Raw genomic sequence first — 27183 nt, forward strand, 5'->3', positions numbered from 1 at the left:
GTAAAGGTACAAGAGTAGAAGTGCAAGTATTGAAAAATGTAAATACTAAATAGCCTACGCAAGTACAGTAAAAGTACCTCAACATTGGTCTCGAGTACAGTACTTGTGTAAATGTACTTAGTTATACTTTCTACCACTGATGCAGCAAGGCTGGAATTGAAGGAACTGGAGGCTATAGAAGGTCAATAATCAGTCAGTAAATAAAAACTATATTCATCAATATACCACACCTTTATATGGGATATGCCATTACAATGATGAACACAAGAGCAATATCAAATATTTTATTTAAAAAAAAAAATCTTTGTTAAAACAGAAATTAAAAGGTTGACTATGTATAAAATGTTAACAGTAAAATAAAAATACTATTGCTTACTTATTTCCACAAAGATATTCTGACTCAAACTAATCACAAACCTATAATGTCTGATTGACAGCGCTGCACAAGGAAGGACACACATAGGCCTAATAAAGAATCAATACCCTGGTCTTGACATGATATGTGCATTGATTGGTCACGGTCAGTGGCGTAAATGGAACGTGTTTGGATTGCATTCATGCCTACTGGCCGAGCACATGTTTTTTTTTGTACACAATAAAAAACTGAAAAAACTGTTAAAACCCAGAATCTTTCAGTACCATTGTACAGCAGATCTATTTCTCGTCCACATAGTTAAACAGAAGGTTGACATACTTTTCATTTGACATACAGTAGCTCTCCCTATAAGTAGCTATACATCACTTTCATCAAAGGTCTTTATTATTCACCATTGGCTCAGTTATTATTTTATTTTCTATGTTTGTCCTGTGCTAATTCAACAACTGTTTGTGTTTCCAAACTTTAGGAAACAGTCCAGTTTACTCCATTTGCCCCCACTCTCCCCCACTGTATGCATATATTATCAAAGCAAGTGTCAAAACTCATATCACTAGCAATACCTGCACATACAACATCACATAACCTCTCTCTTTTTCTCTCCTCTCTGAACTCAATACTTAGCTGAATTTTGCCTTTGCTCTAACGTTTCTGTCACTAAGATGTACTCCTCCCTCTGCTTACACTGTCATTTCCACAGCTCTTTATTCCCGTCCCCTCTTTGTTCACCTTCTTAAGCCTGATTTACTTAATCGTAAAATGGTGTCACTCTGGGAAAATGGCCGAGTGTTTCCCTCAAGGCGTCACAATGCGGTGTTGTGAGCTCGTAGATCTGCTGCGCACGACGAGTATAAATTATGCACTGTGATGTGCACTCACTGGGCCATTTGGACCACCACAGCCTTCCACGCCTGATCTTTGTCGAAATCTTGCAGGGTTACACTGGGCGTTCGCTGCTGCTGAGGGGGCGAAACAGGAACAGAGCGAGAGGACGGGGACGGGAAAGGAGAGATGGAGACAAATTGGAAGTCAATTTAGCAGATCTACAATCTCACTGGGAGATCGGCTCGCTCTCCCACCCTCTCTCTCCCTCTATATATACAGTATATATCAGTGGTTTTCAACCAGTGGTCCTTGAGGGGGTTCCAGGTGGTCCCCAGTTAAATGATTGAGTCGGCAACCAAATGGACCCTTACAGATCTTCAAAGTGTAAAATGAAACCAAATGGACACATACGGGTCCATTTGGTTTCATTTTACGCTCTCAAGAGTTAAATTATTGTTAAACATCTACATTACTAAATTAAAGGATTGCTATTTTGATCAATGTTTGCCTGTTATCTCTCCTATGGTACCAACATCAATACAACATGGAATTGTTGGGGAAAAACATCTTATACGACAAAAACAAAACATTCCAAGTCTTGGGGCTAAATCTCATCAAATGGTGGTCCGTGGCTCAAATGCTGAATGAATAATTGACCTTGATATGAAAACGGTTGAAAACCACGGCTACATATGGATGAAAGGGGCAGGTGAGTAATGTGTTGTACCATGGAATGTTGGGATGGGGAATGTAGTATACTCTCATCCCACTCTGGAGCTCCCCTGCGCAGCTGACTCTTGTAGGCTGCACAGTGCACCACGGTGGCCAGAGTCAGAACTGCCTGCACCAGTAGCAACGCCATCAGAATCAGCAGCAAGATGTCATAGGATTGCTAGGGACGCACACACGCACGCACGCACGCACGCACACACACACACACACACACACACACACACGCACACACGCACACACACACACACACACACACACACACACACACACACACACACACTTTGCTGTTTTATTTTTAAAACAATATTACTGGGGGGGAAAAGAAAATGCATGGATTATTATAGGTTATTTTCAAATGTATATAGGCCTATAGGACATAGTTTTGTCACAATATTAACTGATTTAGCCAGGGACCCCCAGGGGTACCCTGCCCTGGACCCCGTGTGCTGTAGACCAGTGTTTCTCAAAGGGGATTCCAGGGACTCTGTGGGTTCCTTTAGTGGGGTTATCTCATCAAATGGTGGTCCGTGAGGGGGTTCTAAATGGACCCATGCAAGTCTGTAACTCTGACAGTGTACAAATGGAACCAAAAGGACCCGTTAGGGTCCTTTTGGCGGGTCCTTTTGGTTCCATTTGTACACTGTCAGAGTTAAGGGGAGACCTTGAAATGTAAAGGTTTGAGAAGCACTGCTGTAGACCAGATGGGAGCTCACCTTGGCGGTGGGCACGTCGTGCAGGAAGATCTCTACGAAGCTGAGCACACTGCAGGACAGGAAGCCAGAGGCAGAGAAGAGCAGGGGAGACGTCACACTGCTGATGGCGATCAGCACCTCCACCTGCATGGGAGGAGCAGGGTTCAACATTATGCTCAGTGCTGGACTAAGTCAGTGGGGTCAGCAGGGGTCCCCAAATTATTTTGGGGGGTCCCCAGATGATTAAATTAATGTGCAACGTTGTTTTCTCACTCAACAGTAAACAAGTGTATGGAGGGTATCTGCAAATTTCTAAAGCGACAATTGAAGGACTTGTCATCTCTAAAATGACAAATTAAACATTGACCAAAATGTCAAATATTTAGAGGCAGAAATTGTGAAAAGAGACGATCTACATGCTCACAAAGGCGTTGTGAGAGCATGTAGATCTGCTATTTTCTCAATAGAACCGTGTTAAACAATATGTAATTCCAATTACATATATGATTATTTTGGGTTCTACAAGCTCATTCTCTCTCTCTCTCTATCTCTCTCTCTCTTTCTTTCTTTCTCTCTCTCTGTCTCTCTTTACTTAATTAAAACATCTGAGTACATGTTCCACCACTGATTAAGTGATTATGCCTCACTGGATTCTTTGTGAGGCAGTCTCTCTCTCTCTCTCTCTCTCTCTCTCTCTCTCTCTCTCTCTCTCTCTCTCTCTCTCTCTCTCTCTCTCTCTCTCTCTCTCTCTCTCTCTGTCTCTCTCTCTGTCTCTCTCTCTGTCTCTCTCTCTCTCTCTCCTCTCTGTGTATATCTCTCACCCCATCTCTCAATTTCCCTTGTGTCCTTTCTGTGGGTTGTATAGTTCTGTGCTACAGATTGACCCAGTGGAGTGAGCAAGTGGCTGATTATTGGTCGTCTGACACACGTGCACACACACACACACGCACACGCGCACGCGCACACGCACCCACACACACACACACACACACACACACACACACACACACACACACACACACACACACACACACACACACACAGTTATGCTTTTGTGTGATTCTGTAGTATGATGAAGTTGGCCATTAATTTATGAAATATAAAACATAAAAATAAAACAATGCATACTCACCAGACATTTGTTGGGGTATTCTGACACAACATGGCTTGCAATAGCACTGGGGAAACACTGTAACAGATGGAACATCAGACTTCCAGTTGGTGATGATACCAACTTGTTTACCACCGTGCTCTGCATTGTACAATAAACTGTTCCAACAACTCAAATAGAACATACTCAGAAAATAAAATCAAACACTTTATCTTCATTGTTCCACAAGCCTCACAAGATGACACAGACGTTTCGGCTGTCCGGCCTTCATCAGTGTGCAAACACTGCTATACAGTACTAGGGCATTCACCAAACATTCGAATAGGCGTTGTGAGCATGTAGATCGGCTATTTTCACAATGTTCGCCTCTTGCTTACTTAATATTTGACAGTTTGGCCAGTCCTGTCGAATATTCGACTATTCGAATACTTTGAGGTTGAATAATTCGAATACTAAAAATCACTATTCGTGAATGCCGAATACAGTACAGACTAATGAAGGCTGGACGGCCAAAACGTTTGTCATCATTTTATTTATCTTCTCTTTGTGAGTTGTTGAACAGTTGGTGATGATACAAACGACAGAAATCAGCGCCATTCAGTCGTTCTGATTTCACCGAATGGACACTGAATGAGCGTTAGAATAATATGAACCAGATCAGCCTAGATTTGAGTGACCAAGCAATCAACACAGTAGGTCTACTTTATGTGCACACAACACGACAGAACTGGACTGGCTGGGCGCTCTCTCCCACCCACAGACACACCTATAAATACTTGACCACAGGTCACCTCCAAAGAGAAATCCCACACATTGCTCCTGCTCAGCAGCATTAAGTTAATTCAAACTCTAATGTTTCAGTCCCTCTGGACCTTCATCAAGAGTGTCTTACAGAAATAGATACCATCATGAATCATGATATTATCGTTGTTGTCGGGTGGAAACCTTGTATGTCCAAAGCCGTTCGTTTTGCATTTATCATTTTAAAAATGATTCAAACAAGTGAAAACAGCCGACCTACAAGCACACAACAACGAGGCCTTGTGTGCTTGTAGATCTGCTGTTTTCACTACCTTTGTGCGACGTCCTTGTACGATGAAGCAGGGCTTTATTTTGTGGAAAAAAACGTACACATTTGAAACTTGGAGATACGAGGTTTCTGCCCGACAGTGACGTTATATAGATAGATTGCTCCCCCCTTCTGTGTTCAACGATGTTGACATGGCAATAAAGTTATTGAATCTTTAATGTTTCGCAGGTGTGAGACAATAATTACACTCTCCTGTAGGAGTGTCTCTCATGATTATTTGTGACTGTGTGTGTGTGTGTGTGTGTGTGTGTGTGTGTGTGTGTGCGTGCGTGCGTGCGTGCGTGCGTGCGTGCGTGCGTGCGTGCGTGCGTGCGTTGAGGCTGTGACTACCAAACAATTCCAGACATGAAGATGATTATGTGACATAATGACACAATGTCGACTCAATGTCGACTCAACCAGTGATATATATTTCACTATATTTCTATATTATTTATAGAAAATGCACAAATAACAAATCTCTTTGTAAAAATACCATTTGAAGGGGGCCTAACAGGCTGCAGTGTTTTTCTTAATCACGTACGGTATGGCTAAGCGCTATTGTGTCGTCATGTGACAAATAGTGAAGATGGCTGATCTACAAGCTCACAATATGTCACAATGTGAAGAATCATGAGCTTGTAGACCTGCTATTTTCATTATTTTTAGAAAATTGTGAGAATTCTGCCTTTAATTACGTTCCCAGAGAGTTCTAAGGGTTACATGGTGATAACTGCAGTGTGGACCTCATCCAGATTGTCTTCACATGATCTGATTTTCTGTTTGGTTATGAATACCACCAGGTGTCAGGCAGAAGCATGGGGGCAAAAAGGGCTCTCACTTTTGCTTCCCAGTGCAATTGAGCACAAGATGAGACAAGCTTCTTAGACAACCATGTTTATAGGCACTCAAACAGACTTTGGTTATATCCTATACCACAAAAGCACTGACAAAATCTCTGTGCAATTCACTCCCCAGTCTGCCTATATCACAGTTCAATCGTATTTATAACATCTATAGTTCCAATGTCTAAGACAAGGCTGCTGATCTAGTATACATATTATGACAGTGTAAACATGCGTGGGTCGCACAGGCACATAGCTGCTTTGAAAACGTGTCACGTCGTCTTGCACAGACCAGCGTAGGCCTATCTCTGAGGCAATCCTATAATCCAGTATTCACCCCTTGGCTGGCAGTATCAATCAATCATTTGAAAAAACACTGGCACATCATAAACCACTAGCACATCGTGGAGTCTGACCCAACACAAATATTTAACCGCGCAACCTCGTATTGCCCACAAGGGGACCGCGCCAATATGGAGAAACATGCTGGTGCAGAGCTGGATCACTGACCCAGCACCAGTCTTTAACACACCATTCCTCACCGGAATGTGGCAAATGCCCAGAATGCAATTTCAGCACACAAAGCCGCTACTCTAAATCACCCATGAACAGGGAAACCGCTCAACATCAAGGGTGTCATAACATGCAACACCAATGCTGTGATGTATGGTATATGCTCAAATGCCCATATGGCCTGGTCTACATCAGAAACACCACCCTGGCTGTACAACACCACTTAACACTTTCAACCTGCAGGCCCTATTCCGTTATAGCCGTTACTGTGGCCTGTATATTTTCAGAAAAGGGTAAAAAAGTGAAAGCAATAAAAACAATAAAAAAGCAGTGTTTTCTTCTTGTTATCATATGACATACATGGTCGTTCACAGGCATACATTAGATAGACAAATAGGCTACATTTTAAGTCGGCTATATGGTCTATATGGAGCACCCTTGAAAGTGATTGTGTCTACAAAGCTATGGTAAATACTGTAATGGAGCTTTGTACATAATATGTACAAAGCATACATTAGATATTAGATATTATCTTATATGCATTTTATTATGCATTATAGGGTTTTTCTTCAATCAGTACACAGTCAGACAGTTACTGTGTCTAATGTCCTGAGTATGTTGTGGATGCTGTGGATCTAATAACATTAGTCCGACTCTGGTGAATGCTAACCTGGTGAAATGCTAACCTGCCGACGCTGGTGAATGCTAACCTGGTGAATGGAATGTTAACCTGGTGAATGCTACTATGCCTAAACCTAACCCTAAAATCTAACCCTAACCCCTATAGTCGGACTAATAGGACATCGAAATATCAAGATTTCACCAGGAGCTAAGCAGGACAACCTTGCATGGTTTCCTCCGCCATCGGTGTGTGGATGAGTCAATATGATGATGATGAGTCAGTATGATGTAACTATGATGTACTGTATGACACTGACATCCTTTTAATATAAACTAAAACGTATGTGGGGGAAAAAATCAACAGAGGAGGTACTTATTTTGCCTACTGTGCATGTGCACATGAATTTGGCAGTGATCCAGATCCACACAAGCAAATAGACACAGACCGTCTTATAGACTGAAGAGCCTCACCAGGGGTCATCGCCATGCTGGCTTGTGGTGGACATTTTTGTCAAAATGATAGTTTGGTTCTAAAAGTGGGTCGAGAGGGACCTTCAGGGCTTCTTGAAGGTGGTCCAAATGGACTCTCAGATTTATGGCCCCGGGGTCCTTGAAGATACCGGACATTTCCATTTGGACACTCTCAGAGTTATGGAGGTTTAAAACATTTGGAGAACCACTGTGCTAGAGGATACGGTAGAAAATCAGTGTCATAAATATTCTGAAGACAACCTGGACACTGACATTCAGCAATTTGGTCTTTTGATCAAAATGAGAAAGAACATTATGTTGTTATGTAAAAACGAAAGGATAAGTCTCACCACGGACACATTTACACTTTACACTGTGGAAAGAAATAACGCACCTGGGTTTGATATAAACTGACAAGAACAAAAAACAAAAACAGAAATACAAAATCTGATTTGTTGCAGATTGCACGCAGACTGTGGCGCTGGATATAATGCATGTGAATAAAGAGAACTTACAGCAACCAGGATCCAGAAAAAGGTGACGGACAGGTAGGGTCCAGGCAGCAAAGCGTCCATGTTGAGAGCAATGATCCCCCCGAACACGGCAGAGATTCCCACGATCACCTCAATCACCTGTTGAAAGACACTCTCTTACATGGATGATAGTGGAGCTTATGCCTGGTTTATAGCCTACGACAGCAGTGGTTCTCAACCAGTGGTCCGTGGACCACCAGACACAGTGGTCCTTGAGGGGGTTCCACGTGGTCCCCAACCAAATGGACAGTGCCATCTCATTTTACGCTCTCAAGAGTGAAATGCATTGCTTGCTGTAATTTGCAAGTCTACACAATTCACCCTTTGTCAAGTCCCGCCCGTTGTCCCGCCCCTCTTCACACCCATTGGTTGCTGTGTCTTGGTGGGACACTCGGTGGGACACTCCATCCACTACCATTTTAATTCAGTTGCTTCGTATTGTTATTTTGTGTGTTCAATTCTAATTTCAAACTTGGTTTCGGTCAAATGGAGCTGCTCGGTGGCAGTATAGTGTTTTTAAATGTTTTTATTTCTCCAAAAATTATGTTTTAGCAAATTCAACATAAAAAAGGCGGAACCAGGGCGGGACAAGGCAGATAGAGCCTGCTGGTTGGTCAGTCAGGGACCAACCAGAAGGCTAACAAAGGGTGAATTAGAGAATGTCGAAGAATTGTTATTTTATGGTACCAACAACCCAAGTGTTGGGTTTGAGAAGCTACATCTCATCAAATGGTCTGTGGCTCAAATGTCGAATAAATAATGGACCTTGATATGAAAAAGGTTGAAAACCGCTGCACTACATTACTAGTGCTGTATCTCACTCTTCACAGCTGAAAGCTTGGGTTTTCGTACTCACAGAATAGGCCTTAAGGAGACGAGTGGGGAAGACGGCGGGGGTTAAAAGTACCACTGGCCTGTCGTACCTCACCGGCTGGACGGTAGGGAAGAGAGGAAGATTGAGAGAGATGCAAGCGAAAGAGAGATAGAGAGTGTGTAGAGGGAGAGAAAGAGAAGTTTCAAAGGAACAGAGAGGAGAATAAATGCAGTTATAAATGGGCGTGCGCACACACACACGCACGCACGCACGCACGCACGCACGCACGCACGCACGCACGCACGCACGCACGCACGCACGCACGCACGCACGCACGCACGCACACACACACACACACACACACACACACACACACACACACACACACACACACACACACACACACACACAGACAGACAGACGCACAAACACTTCCGCCGTGCTAATTTAACTCTCAGAATTCCATTAACACTCCTCAGGACATCTGTGTGTACCTTCCTGTGGCTGCAGCAGTCCTCAGCGGAGCGGGCCGACAGGATGACAGCGCTCGCCATCAACACCTCCAGCACAATCATCAGGATGAGGTTAAAGTTGATCTGCACGGGAGAGGAGAGAGATGTGAGACACGTGTATGAAAGAACAGACAGAGAGGGTAGGAGGGAGAAGAAGGAAGGAAGGAAGCAAGGGAGGAAGGGAGCAGTGTTGTTTTTGACAGCAAATTTCGATTTAGTTTATATCCATAGTCTTTTGAATATTGATTTAGTCGACTAAAATGTATTTTGGCAGGCCTTGATGGCATCGTAATGACTGATTTTACACTTGGTTGCGGGCTGAAAATAGCCGATCTACAAGCTCACAACGCGTCGCGCTGCGACACGTTGTAAGCTTGTATAGATCAGCTATTTTCAGCTCACAACACCGGAGAGCAACCAAACATAAAATGACTCTCTTCTCCACTAGTCCCTCCCCAACATTTTAGTCTAGTTTTTATTTTGTTGACGAAATTGTCAATATATTTAGTCTTAGTTTTAGTCATCACAGCTTAGTTTTTATTTCGTTTTTATTTAGTTTTCGTCATTGAAAAAAAATGCAGTCGACAAACATCTTTCGTCATAGTTTTAGTCGACAAAATCAACACTGGAAGGGAGGAAGAGAGAGACAGACGATAGGGCAATGTAAGCAGAAGGAGCAGTACAGGCAGTAGTAGGCTAAATGACGGAGGAACCAGGCTGTTTTTGTATGAACTGTGTCGTATGACAACGCATATTAACCTATGCAATAGCCTGCTGCAGCAACAAGAAAGGATAGCCTCGAGTTTACTATAATGGATCATAAAAAAAGAAAATATAACACGATTTACATTGATAGCGGAGGGGTTCAGAACCAGTTTACAGCCAAACCAGACTAGGCAGGTAGTCGTCACGGCAAAGGTTGAGACGTACACCACCTGGAAATCTGAGACCTTGGAATGACAAGAAAGATATGATATCATTAACACCACCTGACAGTCCTCCAGTCCCCTGATAATCTTCTATTATGAAAGACCGACTGAAACATATTATCAAGGAGAGCATATCAAACATCGTCAGTGACACTTCACCCCCTTCACAGCCTGTTTTCCCACCATGCTGTCAGGGAAACGATACAGAAGCATCCTGCGTGCCAGATTGGCAGGGCTGCGAAAACAGTTTGTTTCCCTTAGGCAGTCAGACTTCTGAACTGTCTATGAAAACAGCTTGCCCTCTCTCATTAACCACCGCACACGCACACGCACACACACACACACAAGCGCACACGCATGTGTGCATGCACGCACTCACGCACACACATGTAGGCATTATATGAACTCTGAAAATTCATTTCATGATACAGCAGTTGTATTCTTTTTGATTCTTCCACATCTGGCTTTGTATATGCATGTCCGTCCGTATGTCCGTCCCGCACAGCTTGGCATTGGCCAACCTTCGCCGGACGTTTTGAGCATGTGTATAAAGGCACCGCTCACTTCACACAGGGTGTGATTTTTACACTACTTTGAAATATTTGTTATCTGGTTAAATGCTTGTTTTTGTCATGATCTGAATTATTTGTTTAGATTTAGATACTGAGATTTTCACTGGATATTTGCTGTCTCCATATGGTATGCTTGCATACGGAAATGACAAATAAAGATGCATATCTCTGTCTCTTAATCTCTTTCATTCCAGAGGTGTGTGTTATTCACTTACTGCCAAGTGTCTGTTCTTGGCGATGGCAAAGCTTGCAACTGCTGCAGGAATGCCCTGTGAAGAATACAGAGCGACAAGCAGCAATGAATGGCACATGACTTAATTGGCGTGGAACTGCTTAGCTGTTTAGCAGCACCAGTGGCTAAAGTTTGACTAAACAGTCTGATCCAACCGTCACATATAAAATCAACACGCTACAATGTGAGCATGGGCCTACTATCACAATTTAGTCAAGAGAAATTAAGCCTGATTTACATACAGTAGCCTAGTTGCGTGGCGGTGTTGCAATGCAACTGGTTGTGAACTTGAGTTCAGAGGACCCCAATGGAAACAAGCCATAGGCTTTCTTGAGTTTAAACTCCTCTAAGCAGACCTTGTATTGAACTGCACGGCACCGGTTTGGCGGTTCCGGCCGCCTGATGCAGACTACAAGATGACGTAAAGTTATTTCCACTCCCCGAGTTGAAGTCATTACATCACACACGACCCCCAATTATTTTGGAGGGTCCCCAGATGATTAACTTAATTAATGTTCAACATTGTTTTCTCACTCAACTGTAAACAAACCAACATAAAGTTTAATTATATAGAGGGTATCTTCACATTTCTAAAGTGACAATTTAAGTGACTTTTTAATACCTCTAAAATGACAAATTAAACATTGTCCAAATTGTCAAATATATAGAGGCAGAAATTGTGAAAATAGCCGATCTACATGCTCACAACGCCTCGCATCACGAGGCGTTGTGAGCATATAGATCTGCTATTTTCACAATAGAACCATGTTATACCAAATGTAATGTAGCACTGTAATATTGGATCATTCTGTCCTTAACAATAAGCAATCCTACTGTTTGAATGCTGTACAGACGCACACATGGAGCAAAAATAATGATAGAAAAAAATACAAAGGATTATTTTTTTTTCAACTTTCAACTTTCCCTGGTGGGAGTCGACTTGTGTAATGAAGTCGACTCAGTCGACTTGTCGACTTTTTTGTTAATGCCCTAGTATACAGTGATGTGTTTTTCTGTGCTAGCACGGTTATGTATTGCAATGCAGGGACCTGCAACAACCACCATCTTATGACAAATGAAGACGGGATGTCCAAATGTTATGTTTTTCAAGTTTTCCGAGCAACAAAATGGAGCACATTTGTTTGTACCTCCAACACACTCACATTATTATGTTGATTCCCTTGTATTCGCACGCACTAGGGCAGCGATTCTCCAGGGGCCACTGGAAATTGCAAGTGTGCCCCCAAATAATAAGCAAAACACTACGATTTTGATATAAAAAATGTCATGTTATTTCTTCTCTAAAACCTTATAATAAAACAAAATGACCCGCACACCACTCTGCACTTGCACAACACCTATTATTTAAGCAACGTTTCGGTGACATAGACCTTCAGGCGTCTCTGAGCGTAAGTGCATAAGACTTCATTTTCTACTCTAAAACCTTGAAAATTTCGAAATTTTCAAGTGGTCCAACAAAGGTTAGGAACCACTGCTGTAGCTAAAATTATAAATAGTCTCTTTCGGGTGGAAACCTCATGTGACCAAAACTGTTACTTTTCAGTAGCAAAAGTAGATCTACAAGCTCTCCGCCTTTCGAGCTTGTGAATCCTTGTGAATACTTTTGATGCTTTTGTGTGACAACGGAGAGTGTACAGGTTTGGCGTTAATTTCGAGAAAAAAACCCTACAAAAAGCTGATTATGGAGATAAGAGGTTTATACCCAGCCGACAAAATCAGGTCTCCTTTTGCGCAAAGTAGTGCAATGCAAGATAGAGGGCGCCAGATCCCTTTGAGTCACACCCTACCACTACTTCCTGTTCATCCAGCATTGATTCTAGTTTCTTTTCACCTTTTTCAACTTTTATTACTTGTCAAAATACATTTTATTTGTCTGCCTCATCTTTTTACCATCCCAAGTAATAAAAGTTGAAAAAAGTGAAAAGAAATCTAATGGAGAAAATGACTAGAATCAATGCTCTGTGGATGAACAGGAAGTAGTGGTAGGGTGTGACTAAAAGGGATCTGGCGCCCTCTATCTTGCAATGTACTACTTTGAGCAAAAGGAGAATAGCAGTCATGTGATGGTCACTTACAGAGCCCGCAGCACAGCGCAGGTAGTCCATGGCGAAGGGAAACACATTGCCCAGGTACAGAGAGAAGCCAGCTGTGATTAAAAGACTACCCTGAGGACAAACACATACAATACATGCAACTAACACCCATACAGTGTCATGCATGCATGAAACACACACCGTCACCATGCAAACAAGCTGACACACACATGCACGCACACGCTCATACACACACACACACACACGCACGCACGCACACACACACGCACGCACGCACGCACGCACGCACGCGCGCGCACACACACACACACGCACGCACGGCCGCACGCACATGCATACACATGTAAACATGTACGCGCACCTACATTCACACGAATGCAGTCAATGCACACAGTTGCTTAATATGCCAGTTCATGCACGTTCCAGGCACAGACAACATGCGTACACCTCTGACACTTCAATGACTTCATAAAGATCATTCATCATCAGCAATGTGCACATGCAAGAATCACGAACACACTACGTTAATATTTATGTACACTTAACCTAAATGGCCCTTTAGAGACAGCAGTATATCCAACACACTCAATATTTATAAAACCCACAGACATACTTAACCACTTTGTGGGTTGTGACACTGACACATGAATGCATAATAGTGCTACTCTCGCATAACAGTGTGTTTTTCTAACTATTCAATGTGGATGCGCACAGCAAGATTTCTTGTTGCCATCACAATCCAATTTTTAAAGATCAGGGTGTCAAATGCATTTTTAGTTTGTTTTACCCTAACCTCTGACATTTTGTGCAGAATGGCTTACACAGTAAAATCCTCTTCTTATCCATTTGTAACTCTGAGACTGCACTAATGGCAAGGATCCAATTGTTTCCATTTGTACATTCTCAGAGTTTTTAATGGTCACGTAAGCAATTTACCCCGAGTGAGAGGACATTATGCTCTGATAATGTCCTGTGTTAGGGTGTTATCGGACGAGGCGAAGCCGAGTCCGATAACACCCTAACACAGGACATTATCAGAGCATAATGTCCGACCCCGAGTGGTAAATAGCTTTTCTACCACTTTTTCCCTTATACATGAAAGAAAACACATAGTTGTAACTTGCAAGGATCTTAAGTTACAATCATTATTGCCTATAAAACTTCCGCGAGACAGCAGATAGTTCCACCAACAACATCTTCTACTCACCAACAGATGGCGCCAACTCCATACTAATCCATGCGTCTAGCTTACAGCTAAGCTAACGTCAGTTAGAAGTACCGTTCCGGCCGTAAATAGAGGCTGTTCGCTTCCAGAAAGGCATAGGTTCAGAGAAAAGGGGCTTTAAAGTTGGCGGATTGCATTGGATCCAAATAAATCGGCGACTATAGCATGCACGTTAGTGAACATAGGACCGTTGCCACGGTCATTTGTTGGTTGGGGGAAAGGTGTTCCGACTACCTCCTGAAGTCCCCGGATGTACACTGAGGCTCATTGATCTCGGACAAGTCCTCACACAACTCTGCGGCAGTAGTTCTCTCATAACCTCCGGAATTTAGCCAATCAGAATCCAGTATTTGAACACGTGACTCGAAAAAGTGGTAGAAAGAGGACTTTACTGTTATGTGCCTAAAAAGGTAGTCAACAATCCTTCCGTCCTCGGACCCCGGCTAGGGCTGCCAACATTGGACTGTCAGAATGAGATATAATTTTATTACTGAAGCAATGTATTAAAGACCTATCTTTAACAATAACAATTAATTACGTAAAGCTATACTATGTAACTTTTCCAATAAAACAAATCTTAAAATTGTCCTAACTATTAAATCGCAAAAGTTTTAGAATACCCACTCCGTGAATTTCAGCACCGAAAGCCTTTTCTTTATATGTTTTTTACTGGGCCGTGAGGGGGGTTGTTTTTCGCGGCAAAATTGCGTCATCTGCATTCTTCTGTATACGTTGTCTCCAGATCATACACTACCGGCCAATCACAGCGCGGATCATACACTACCGGCCAATCACAGCGCGTCTTGCCGTCTTTTCAGGAAGTAGCTTGCCTCAACAGCAGTGTTTACTCTGGTGTAGGAGTCTAGCCTGTTACTCCCCAACGCCTGGTCGCAGAGGGATGCGAGACCCCTCTACGGATGCGTCTCGGCGAGGCGCAGGAGGATGCGGTGGTCCGCGGTCCCGCTCCGGTGGTCCGCGGCGACCCCGGGCGAAAAACGTCAGAAAAAAGCAATACCGCTACTGACCAGTAGTTGAGCAACTTCCATAGTATAGCTTTAAGTGATTATCTCTGTATTATTGCAAGTGGGGGGCTTGGGGGTTCTGGTGAATTTTGGGAGTTTGATGCCAAATCCAGGAGCAATGACAATCTAGGAGGGTTGGCAGCCCTGGGGGCTGGACTACACCTGCTTACCCCTATGAGGACACTGTAGAGCCAGGCCCTGTAGCTGAAGCAGGGGTGCCTTAGGGGCTCCGGCTGGGCCAGCTGCAGGTCACTGGCCCTCACGTCCACTGTGTAGCTGTCCCGCTCCAGACTCCGTCCCCTGTTGCCTCGCCGCTCCAACGTCCCGCCCAGCCTCTCCAGGGTGTTCCTCTCCAGGGTGCAGTGCCTCTCCAGGGTGGCACTGGCGGGCCGCTCCATGGTGGGCACATGGCTGTAGGTGAACTCCTCTCTGGCGGAAAGCTCCTCTCGATGCATGGCGGAGGCTGGAAACGCGAGTCTCCCTCACCAAGAAGAACCTATAGCGCATGGGATGTCAAACTCAAATACACAGTGGGCCAAAATACAAATAATGTCGAGGGTCGGACTGGTCATTTTTAAAACATAAACATATTGAACCTAACACAGCCTATTATTGCACTAAAATTAATCATTACGAGAATTGAGTGAAAAGCAATATTTTCTTAAGTGAAAATGTTTTGAGTTTTGAGTTGACATAAAGGCTATAGCAGGTCAGTTACCTTACCTATATTATGTTTTTGGAGGATCCTCTGTGAAAAGGATGATATTGGGTCATTTGAACAGTTGTTGCTGATGAGCTGATGTCTTTTGGTAAAAAAGGACTTATAGCCCTAAGCGGTGGGGCTCACAGTCTAAGGATGGCAACGCCGGTCAGCTGGTTGGTCCGTCCAGCCGCACAACCTTTTGGTTCAATACAAGGTCCACAAACAACAGAAAAGGCTTGCACGCTGACATACGGACGTTGAGGCTTTGGATGCAAAAAGAAAGTGCATCCAAAAAATGACAAAGAGTGGACATTTTGGCCATGGGACTATCATCAACACTGAATGCAGGTTGCCAGGGGTCATTGCCATGCTGACTTGTGGTGGATGTGTGTGTGGTGTGGTTGTCAAAATATAATTTTTGCCACCGACATACAATAGGAGTGGACAATAATATTACCAGAAACACATGAAGAGCTAGCCCTGATGAACATTACAGGTCTGTAACTCTGAGAGTGTACCAATGAAACCGAATGGACCCTTACATGTCCATTTGGTTCCATCTGTATCCTCTCAGATTTAAGGGGGTCGTTGCAAATTAAGCATTTCAGAACCACCACTAGTACTAGTTTGACTCCGTCTGTCTGTCGTAGTAAATCATAGTCAAAGTCATACATATTCTGTCAAAAAACTGGAGACAGACATTCAGTAATTGGGTCTCTCTTCAAAATAAGAATATTATAATAGAGTTCAGATGCAAGCAGCTCTCGAGGTAGCCTGGGCTGGCTTCCAATTTCGGGCTTTTGATCCGGTCGGGAGCGGAAGGGCTCCTACGTTTTTCTGTAGTCCAAAACGGACTACACTTTGGCCGGAAACAACGACCGGAAACAGTTTTAACCTGTACTTGCGCATGCGCTAACTACTTGCGCAAGCGCTAACTGGGTTGAAACTGTTTCCAGTCGTTGTTTCCGGCCAAAGTGTAGTCCGTTTTGGACTACAGAAAAACGTAGGAGCCCTTCCGCTCCCGACCGGATCAAACGGCCCGTTTAGTAAACGAAGACCAGGCTTTCCCCCAGCGGAAAGCCTGGTGATGCGAGGTTACTCTCGAGGAGAGACCCCATTGCCTTCCGAGTGGATATCTCTACCTTATAAAGGGATCCTCAGATCCATTATCCATCGACATCAGGGATGTGGACATCAGGGATCTCCATATATGGGCATAAAAGGGATTTGTTCCCCTGGCATCACAGGGATCTCCATATCTCCATATATGGGCATAAAAGGGATTTGTTCCCCCTGGCTTCACAGGGATCTCGCTAACAGGGCATCATTAATATTGATGACATCAGGGAACTCCATATATGGGCATAAAGGGGATTCTGTTAGTGTGACATCACAGTGAAGCCAGAACGTGATGTCAGAGCGGCAAACCCATGATGTCAGAGCGGCAAACCCATAGACTAAAAATGTGTACACGTCTGCACGTCTACACGCAGACAAGCTGTGACATTTCTCATGATAAACTGCGACCTTCGGTCGCAATGGCCCTTGCAGGTTGCCCATTGTTGGCTTTTTAGCAGGCATTAGAGGTAACCAATGGCGATGCAGCTGATAGAAGGCACACTCAGCCCATTACCGGTGTTGAGGCCCAAGAAGGGCCTGCAAGAAAATGGACACTCACTGTGTAAACAACCCATACAGCAAACAAACATGAATCAATCCAATATTTTCACATTACTCTTATAGAAGATATAGCAATCTTATTTTCAAGTCATCAATAGTACAACTTAATAGAAGCATACACTGCAATGTATTGTTGCATTCATGCTTTTTAGTCTCGCTATTGACTTGTGTGGTGCCCTTAAGAAGGGCAACATCAGTCAGTTCAAGCCAGTTTCTTCTGGTTGGGTTGTTATGCTCTTTAGTCTTGTTTAATGTGTCATCTGACAATGAAAAGCGCACTGACATAGTTAATTCAAGAGCAATTGTTAAAGAAAACAAGTTAAATGCTGAAGTAAAGGTTAATTGAAAGTTTCTCTCTCTTCAAAGACAGCCCCTTGCTCTTGCATCTACAAGCTGAGAGGACACTCCTGCACGATTTCAGCTACCCACTGTTTTTTACCTAAGTATTTGCCAATTTCCTGTAATCCCCATAAATGTAGCTCATATCCTGTTATTTTACCCTATGTTACCATCTTCTAAGCCTGATTTATACTTAGTTATATGCCGTTGTCGTGCACAGAAAACACCAGATCTACAAGCTCGTAGCGCTTGTAGATCAGCAATTCTTTGGTGAGTATAACTCAAGTTTACTCTCCCCAAAACACTCACCTGCTGCAGTGTCTCTTGTAGAACCTCTCCCAGAGAATCTCCAACAAGTTATCCTACATCAAATCACCACACACAACATGGCTCCTTTTTGTGTTTTGCAGTTCTTTTTTTTCAATCCCCATCTCTCTCTCACACACTTCCACTTTTCTTCCACACCCCTACAAACTTTTCTCCTCAGTTTCTCCCACTTGCTCTAGCTCTTTGCCTCTGCCCCCGGCGTTCCTCAGAAAGAGCTAAAACGTTTTTTTTTTTGTTTTTTTTTCAAGGAACAAAAACACATGGCTCGTATGCTTGCCTGGCTGCCAGTGTACTCTGTGTGCCATAGAGAGAGAGAGAGAGAGAGAGAGAGAGAGAGAGAGAGAGAGAGAGAGAGAGAGAGACGGCCTGTGAATTACAAAGAGGGGAAGATGAAGGGGGCCGGGGGGCTCGTTCTGGGGGCAGAGCCAGTGTGGCAAACACCCTTTTAGCCTCCCGCTTGCTGACACTCAAACACACAGGCAGAAACACACAATGACACACAATGACACACACACACACACACACACACACACACACACACACACACACACACACACACACACACACACACACACACACACACACACACACACACACAACAATGCACAAACTAGAAATGCCAGTACAGTACATTGCTTCGAGGCAACCATAAAGCCACACATTAACATTTCCATCATCATCACACACACACACGCACATACAGTGCATACATACCACACAGCACATGTTGCATGTTGTCATTTTGTCAAACAATTGGCTTCAGTCACTTGGCTAAAAATGTAGCTCTGCCCCCGCCTGATGGATTCCCCCCGCACTCCTTTCTCCCTGTGGTGGTTATTGCTCTACTTCACAACACAGTTAATCACCATGTATCCAGCAGGGCTGCGAGAAAGGCCTGTAGAGGTTCTTGCACAGTGTTAATCACACCATTTCCTGCTAGACAGTCTGATGTAGTTAATCCAGTGGTTTTCTAAACCCTTATTCATATCAGGGTCCATTATTTATTCGGCATTTGAGCCGCGGACTACCATTTGATGAGATTTAGCCTCTCAGAACCAAGACATTTTTGTTATGTTATGTTTTGTTATGATTTTGTCCATAATACCATGCTATATTGATGTGCCACTGGTACCATAGGAGAGACAACAGGCAAATGTTGATCATAAACAACAAATTAACATCAATACATCAACATCAGTACATCAAATGCATAGAAATATCAATCTAGAAAAAATAACGTAGGTAGACCAAGCACCTAATCAGTAAAACACTTTATATAAAACCTAAAAAACGCTATCTAGCTTTCATGTATGGTCATAGAGGGTAGGCGATTGCTACGGTAGTGCTATGGGCTTAGGTGGAGTCTGAAGAGGTGAGTCTTAGGGCCACGGCGGAAGCTAGGGAGTGAGTCTGTTATTATAAGTGTGACAGGGAGGGCCAGGAGGGCGAATTGTCTAGGACCTGGGGTCCTGGGGTTTTTAGCGAGGGTTCTGTCAGCATCCCTGTGTTAGCAGATCTGAGTTGTAGGGGTTGATCAGGCGTTGGAGGTATGGAGGTGCCATACCTTTGGCTGCTTTGAAGGTCAGCATCAGTGTTTTGTATTCTGTGTGGGCCGCAACTGGGAGCCAGTGGAGGGAGCAGAGAAGGAGGACACGTGAGAATTTTGGCTATGGTCGAAGACCAATCGTGCCGCGGCATTTTGGATCAATTCTAGTGGCTTAAGTACACATGCCGGGAGGCCAGTGAGGAGAGAGTTAGTAGTCAAGTTTTGATATGACAGATGTCTGGATGAGGAGCTGGGGTCTGATTCTACGGATGTTAGAGTGTGAACCTACAGGATGGGTGTGCCTTGAATGATAGCTGGCTGTCCATAGTCCAGGACCGCCCCAAGGTTTTTAGCAGTTGGAACCAAAGTCAGCAATGCGTTGTCTATGGAAATAGTGAGATCTTGCATGGGGCAAGACTTAGCAGAGAAGCTCTGTCTGGGTTCAGCTTGAGGTGGTGGGCTGACATCCACTGTGAGATGTCGGCCAGACATGCGGCAATGTGGTCTTCCACCTGGGTGGCAGAGGGGTAATGCGGTTATGGACATAAATGCATTAGATGGGGCATTTATGTGCATCCATCTGTCTGTTCTGTGTAGCCTACAGGTACATATACATGGGCTGCCTACAACTTCCGATTATTTTCTCTTTCATTATTCTATCAATAACGTTTTTACATTTTGTAAACCTTTTGCCTGTAATGACATGCCCAAAATAAGGATTGATTTGATTGGTTGATTAAATCGATTAAATCAATTAGTTGGATTAACTGTCACACCCAGTGCTGTATGCTTGCTATGAGTGCACGTGCGTGTCAGTGCACGTGTGTGAAGCATACGTCAGAATTCTGTTCAGATGTTCTGCATGCAGCACTACATTCTCAGGGCTGCTGAAACCATGGATACAACTCAACAACAGCTGTCACTCCTTCCCCTACCATTCTTGGCAACCTCACACATACCAACACACACACACACACACACACACACACACACACACACACACACACACACACACACACACACACACACACACACACACACACACACACACACACACTGCACTACGGATATAATGCAGACAGTAGCAGAAAAGTAAATGTGCTGTTGTTTGTCCCTGAGAATCTACAGACAATGAATTTCACAATAAGATTCCTTTTTTTCCATACTGAGATCATGATGGACTGCATTTAAATGGACTGCATTTATGAAGCGGTTCCTTTCTCCACACACCCACAGCAGAGGAAACCAAGCCAGGCACCATCTTTCTCATCATAGGAGTTCTGTGTCTGTCTGTGGCTCAAGGACACTTCTGCAGAATCGGCATGCAACCAGGAGGAGCCGGGGAAGTTGTCCTTTCAGTATATTTTGATGCCAAATTAACTTTTGCTACTTTTACTCAAGTCAATTATGATTTTATAGGACTTCCGCTTGTAACTTGTAGAGTATTTATGCATTGTGGTACTGACACTTTTACTTACAATAAGTCTCTCATAGGGAATTAGCTCCTTTTTGGTGTGGCTGTTTTGGTCTCACGAATCACGATCTGTGCACAACGTACACAACGGTTAGACTACACACAACTCATTTGTAGAGACAAACAAGCCCAGGGAATGACCCAGTATCCGTCTCACACAACTCTGTTTACAATTAATTAAGGTACTGGTGGCACAAGCTGGCACACCGCTTGGGCCAGCGTTGACAGTAAATTGAAAAATAAATATCATCCGACTACACAATGTATGTTAACTGAAGGTCACTTTAGATAAACTATCAAGCAATACAGGCCTTTTAATGTCAGTCTGGGAAAACGAAGAGAGGAAAGAATCTCTCTTATGCAACTATTCATTGAGAGCAGTAGTGCAGAGTGACCACATGCTTGGCTCCTACAGATTCCTTTTTGCCGGAGTCTTGAATACCGAACAAAGGCAAGTCTGTTCTCCCTAGACTGCTGTTACAAAAGCTTTCCTTCTCTCTCTCTCCATCTTTTGAGAATCCTCAGTGTAAAGCCCTACAAAGGGAACCATATGGACCGTAAGGGTCCATTTGTTTCCATTTGTGTGAGAGTGGCAGAACTGTAAGGGTCCATTTGGTTCCATTTGTAAACTCACTGTAAGAGTCACTCATAATTGTAACTGTGTTGAGAGGCCTGTGGCGTGCTATTAAGTACATGTTGGTTTTTTATGCCTTTATTGATAGGACTGACAGGAAATGGGGAGAGACACGCAGCAATGGCATGGCAGTCGGGATCGGGACTCAAACCAGCGACACGCTGTCAGGCTACATTGAGTCTATGTGGTATGCACCTGGACCCATAGACATAAAAAGGTAGACGCCTCGGCTCTGGGTCGTCCGTCTTGGAGGATAGGCAAAGGGGACGTTCGGAAGGACAATCAGAGGCAGGACTCCCTCTTTCCCAGAGGCACTTGCTTTGGCAATGTAAAAGTTTGTTTCCTCATGCCAATAAAGTTCCTTTGAATTGAATTGAAGGCCGGCAAAACATGCGCTTTGATTGGCCAGTAGTCACTTTGAGTCGCTCCAATGAACTCCAGCGGCGGAAGAGGTATCTAGCTTTTTATATCTGTGGGTGGACCGGTAGGCCAGTGGGCGCCACAAGTACATGTAGTTGAAATCAATTATATTTTTTCAAGGTCATTGTCAGATAATGACTACATATTATTTATGCATAACGCATAGATTAGATGAAGGAAAGCCTGATCTGGTTAGGGTTAGGGTTAGGGTCTGTTTTGCGGCAGATAGTTTTGTCAGTTTATTTGTTTTGTGAAGGTCTTGAATTCTTACAAGACTACCCAAGGATGTGTGCAGTTGAGTGCCAAGTCTCCAACTGAGATTTGAAATACAGAGATTTAAGATTGAATCCATTCCTCCTGTTGGCAAAACAATACATGTGCACTGTTGGGCAAAAAGCCGCGTTTGAACTACCGTGCACAGGCTTGCAATACTTAACAGACCCTCTCCAAACAATTATGCGTTTGCTGTGGATGTGGATCAATTGCTAAAAACACAGCAATTGATTGCACAAGAATAACAATAACCTTGAGAGGACTCATAGTATTCTTTATATTAATCTTTATAGAGGAAGCAAGTCACACATGTACATTTTTCACAACTGGAAAACACAACCAGCGGATCAGGGTCTCTCAGGACTGGCAACAGAGCAGTGGTGGGCAGTGAGAGTACATTAACTTGAGTACAGTACTTAAGCAAGGTTTTGGAGTACTTTACTTGAGTATTTGTATTTTTGACATTGACTTTCACATATTTCAAAGATATTGTACTGATTATTGACTCCAGTACATTTCCAGGATGGGAAAAAGTAGCCTACATTATGAATTAACCACTAATTTCAAACATACAGTAGGGAAAACAGCAGATCCACGCACCACAATGAGAAGTTGTAGATCTGCTATTTTCTGGAAAATCTTGGCAATTTCTTCTTCTTTTTTTGTACTCCACAGTACTTTAACTTGAGTACACTTTACCAGGGTTGAGTACTTTGTCCACCAGTGGTACAGACCAGGAGAACTCCCTCTCCCTCTCTCTTGTGAGCTGAAGACACTTTCACTGCTTAGACATTTAGACCATGCTGATCACCAAAATAAAACATAAAAACACTCTTCAAATCCTTTCAGTCAATGTCATGCAACTCCTCAACACATTCAGACAGTTAAAGGCAAAAAGAAAAGAAAACGCTGCCATTCCTCTGACATGCAACATTCTAACATTTATAGAACAATAGGACGTTTAAAAGATAAGCCTTCTTTTTACAGCAATATCCAATGGTAAGACACATGAGAAAACATCTCTGTCTATGTACATTAACTTACAGGGAGGGAGCTAATAAGAGCTCAGTTTTATTTTTATTCTAGTTTTTAGTTTTTAGTTTTTACTATCAACAATATTTACACAATGGTAGAAGACACATTTCTACTCAGTCTTCCAAAGTCGAACATTGACAAACGTTTCCTCTTTTGCATCACATTACAGGTACATTTTAATTGCTTTGTCTTGTTTGGCTTAGAGGAGTATTCAGCATGTATTCTGCTAACTATGAGGGCTGCGACACAAAAAAACAGAGAAGTAGTAATTCGGTCCAGGTCCAGAGGTATACGACGATGGCAACGTGCGAGACAACTCCCCTCGTACCGATTCTCTTTTCTCTTCACTCTCTCTTCATTGGTCAACAGGGTTAGACCAATGGGCGCGGAGGCTTTACACTGGCAGTTGCGGCCCCTCTTTGCCTTGCTTTCGTTCGTTTCAACTCTGTTGCGGTTCTCACAGTCCCGACTTTAGAGCAGCAGGTCTCGAACGCGTGAATACTACCACTCGGTGAAATACTTGCTGAATGAGACTCGACTAGTGTTATTGGCGAATAGGAAGAGTACAGCGCTACCTCATTGTGACAGTTCTTTTTTTTTAGCATAACACGTGGATGTCGACGGGACAGACACAGAGTTGTCGATATCTGTGCAACGAGACGACAGGTAGCACACGGTAGCGGTTGAAGGAGGGCTTCATCACGGGCAACACAGATCACGGTGGGACAAGACCTTTTTTGTCACACTAAGGACAATGTATCCGCTGAAGAGATAGCTTTATCTCGTAGACACATAACAATAAGGTTTTCATTGGAACTGTGAACCAGTACTGGACCGAGAGGGTTCAGACGATGGATCCCTTGGACGAGGACAGGTGGATGGACTGGATGCGGACGGCCAGGGTCTTCTCCAGGTCCTGCAGGATGTCACAGCCGGGGCTGTCGGGGGGCATGTCGTACAGCAGCTGTTTGAAGGGCTCCAGCTCCATCAGGATCACCATGTTCTTCAGGAAGTAACCCTCGATGTAGGCCGCCAGGTCGGGAGCGTCCAGGAACTGTCCGGAGGAGGATAGATAAGATAGATAGATAGATAGATACCTTTATTATCCCAAGGGGGAAATTCAGTTGTCCAGTTGTAGCACAGCAGTATACAGTTATTTACAAAGTTACAGAGAAGTAAGAAAAAAAGATAGATAAGAGGAAAAAAACAAGAGCAGTACAGTACCAGTACCAAGGAGGGACACAAGCAGTGGTTCTCAACCTGTGGGCCGGGACCCCCAGGGGAGTCCCCAAATTATTTTGAGGGGTCCTCAAATGATTAACTTAATGTGCAACGTTGTTTTCTCACTCAACAGTAAACAAACCAACATAAAGTTTAAGTGTATAGAGCAGTGTTTCTCAACCTTTTTTCTGCATGGGTACACTTTTCAAGAATCCATGGGCACACCAACATAATTCGGAGGTGTAAATATCGTCACTGTCGGGAAGAAACCTTGTATCTCCAAGTTTCAAATGTGTACGTTTCTTCGCAAAGTAAAGCCCTGCTTCATCATACAAGGCTGTCGCACAACAGTAGTGAAAACAGCAGATCTACAAGCACACACCGCCTCGCGGTGGGCGTTGTGTGCTTGTAGATCGGCTGTTTTCACTAGTTTAAATCATTTTTAAAATGATAAATACAATACTGGCTTTCAAGCAGTTTCAAGGGGCACACTTGACCCTTCTCAGGGGCACACCAAAGGTCCTCAGGCACAGTGGTTGAGAAACACTGGTATAGAGGGTATATGCACATTTCTCAAGTGAAAATGTAAGGACTTTTTAATACTGCTAAAATGACAAATTAAACATTGGCAAAATTGTCAAATATTAGAGGAAGATGTTCACAACACCTTCATGTTCATACGGCCTTCCCTCTTGTATACCTTGGTGTGGTTATAGATCTCAACGCAGGTCTCTGTGTTGATGTTCTTGGAGCAGATCATTTCACAGTGCCTCTGCAGCGCCTCAAGCTGAAAGAACTTGGCTGCCGACAGAAGCTGCAACGACAAAACAAAAAGTCATACACAAACAAACCAGCCAAGTGTTGATCAGCTATTGATCAAGGCGCTATAGTGCAATGGCTACTGCAGGCTGGGAGTTAAGGTTAAAAAAGGGTTAAACTGCTTGGCATTCGGTTCAATAAGGCCTGTCACGATTATTACATAATCATCGTTACATAATCATTGTCAGAAATGCTTCCATTCATCTGTATAATTCATCTGTTGAAAAATTGTGGGAAAAAGCGAATAATCAAATATATTTTGATTTTGATTATTGGCTCATTGTGGATCTGCTACTTTTGATACTTAAGTAAAAGTCCGGACTACAAAAGTGTTGGTATCAAAATGTACTCAAAGCACCAAAAGTAGAAAGTGGCCTACTCGTTATGCAGAATGTTCCATTTCACAAGCATTTCTAATGTATAAAATGTTTCAAAATATTTTGAAAACAGCAGATCTACACACTCACACATTGTGAGCTTGTAGATCGGTTACTTTCAAATGGCTGAAATGTATATAATAGGGCTGAAGTGGTTAATGTATGTTTTGTAATCAAAATGTACAAACTAAGTAACCAGTAACTAAAGTTCCCAAATAATTGTAGTGGAGTAAAAAGTACAATATTTGCCTCTGAGATGTAATGGAGTAGAAGTGAAAGTATTGGAAATAATCCAGGAAAGTAAAAAGAAAAATGTCAGGAACACTCACATCAAAGTAGATTTAACCATTTATTGCAGCAAATGGAATACAGTTATAGACTTGGCTTTAAATGGCTCCGCATTTGCATTGTACGCTCATGCTTGCTATTAAATAAGGGAACTTTAAGCAAAACCCCCCATAGGGATACAATAGTACAATAGCAAGACATTAACATATTTCTGTAGCTTGAATCAGCAGACATAAAATTGCAAGTATTTGAGCCTATGCCAGACTCTGATCAAAAGGTGGAGGCTTTAATGATTAGCAGATCTGTAAAGGAGGAGTAGGAAAGGATCTGACAGAAGTAAGACAGTCATCCAACTATCTGACTTTCAAATTTAACCTCAAGAGGTGGCTTAAATCAAATCAAATTTGTAATCATGAGTAATTACCTGCTCCATCTGTCACTGGAGTTACTCATACTTGGCTAGAATTAGTACCTTTACAATTTACTGTTTTACTTACTATTACTATTACAATTTACTGTTTTACTTACTATTACTATTTACTATTTACTACTATTTTACTATATCGTCTTCAACCGTAAGAGGTGGCTTAAAGCAAGTCAAACTTACAATCATCAACTATCTGCTCCATCTGTCACTGGAGTCACTCAACTTGCGATCATTATGTCCCCTTAATGTTTTACTGTACTGTTTTGTACTGTACTGTATTGTATGTATTGTATGTTTTGTATGGATAGCCTTACCATCACTTTTGTACAGCCTGCCTAGGGACTACAGATGAGAATTAGCTCATGGCTAACTCATTTATATTGATGTGAAAACTGACATGTTGATTAATGTGCTTTGTCCCTGACAAATAAATAAATAAATAAATAAATAG

The 27183-nt window shown here is 43.1% G+C and overlaps 2 protein-coding genes across 2 annotated transcripts in view; both read right to left on the reverse strand.

The window, feature by feature from the left end:
• Positions 1-1251: 1251 nt before the first annotated feature.
• Positions 1252-15624, reverse strand: mlc1 (modulator of VRAC current 1; the record flags this gene model as incomplete). The annotated part of the gene is made up of 11 exons (XM_080736983.1): positions 1252-1335; positions 1929-2093; positions 2647-2769; positions 3758-3814; positions 7771-7887; positions 8645-8719; positions 9097-9198; positions 9963-10064; positions 10831-10884; positions 12944-13033; positions 15340-15624. The coding sequence occupies 11 exons, from the start codon at positions 15622-15624 to the stop codon at positions 1252-1254; spliced, it is 1254 nt and encodes a 417-aa protein (XP_080593109.1).
• Positions 15625-24444: 8820 nt separating this feature from the next.
• Positions 24445-27183, reverse strand: part of btbd11b (BTB (POZ) domain containing 11b) — a gene marked incomplete at both ends in the record, with an annotated part of 195861 nt that continues 193122 nt past the window's right edge. The window contains 2 exons of the mRNA XM_080736565.1: positions 24445-24654; positions 25522-25635. Of these exons, the coding sequence (XP_080592691.1) occupies positions 24445-24654; positions 25522-25635 (324 nt within the window). The remainder of the gene's footprint in view (positions 24655-25521; positions 25636-27183) is intronic.

This window comes from Nannobrachium achirus (assembly GCF_963921795.1).
Source record: "Nannobrachium achirus genome assembly, chromosome: 11".
Classification (NCBI taxonomy): domain Eukaryota; kingdom Metazoa; phylum Chordata; class Actinopteri; order Myctophiformes; family Myctophidae; genus Nannobrachium; species Nannobrachium achirus.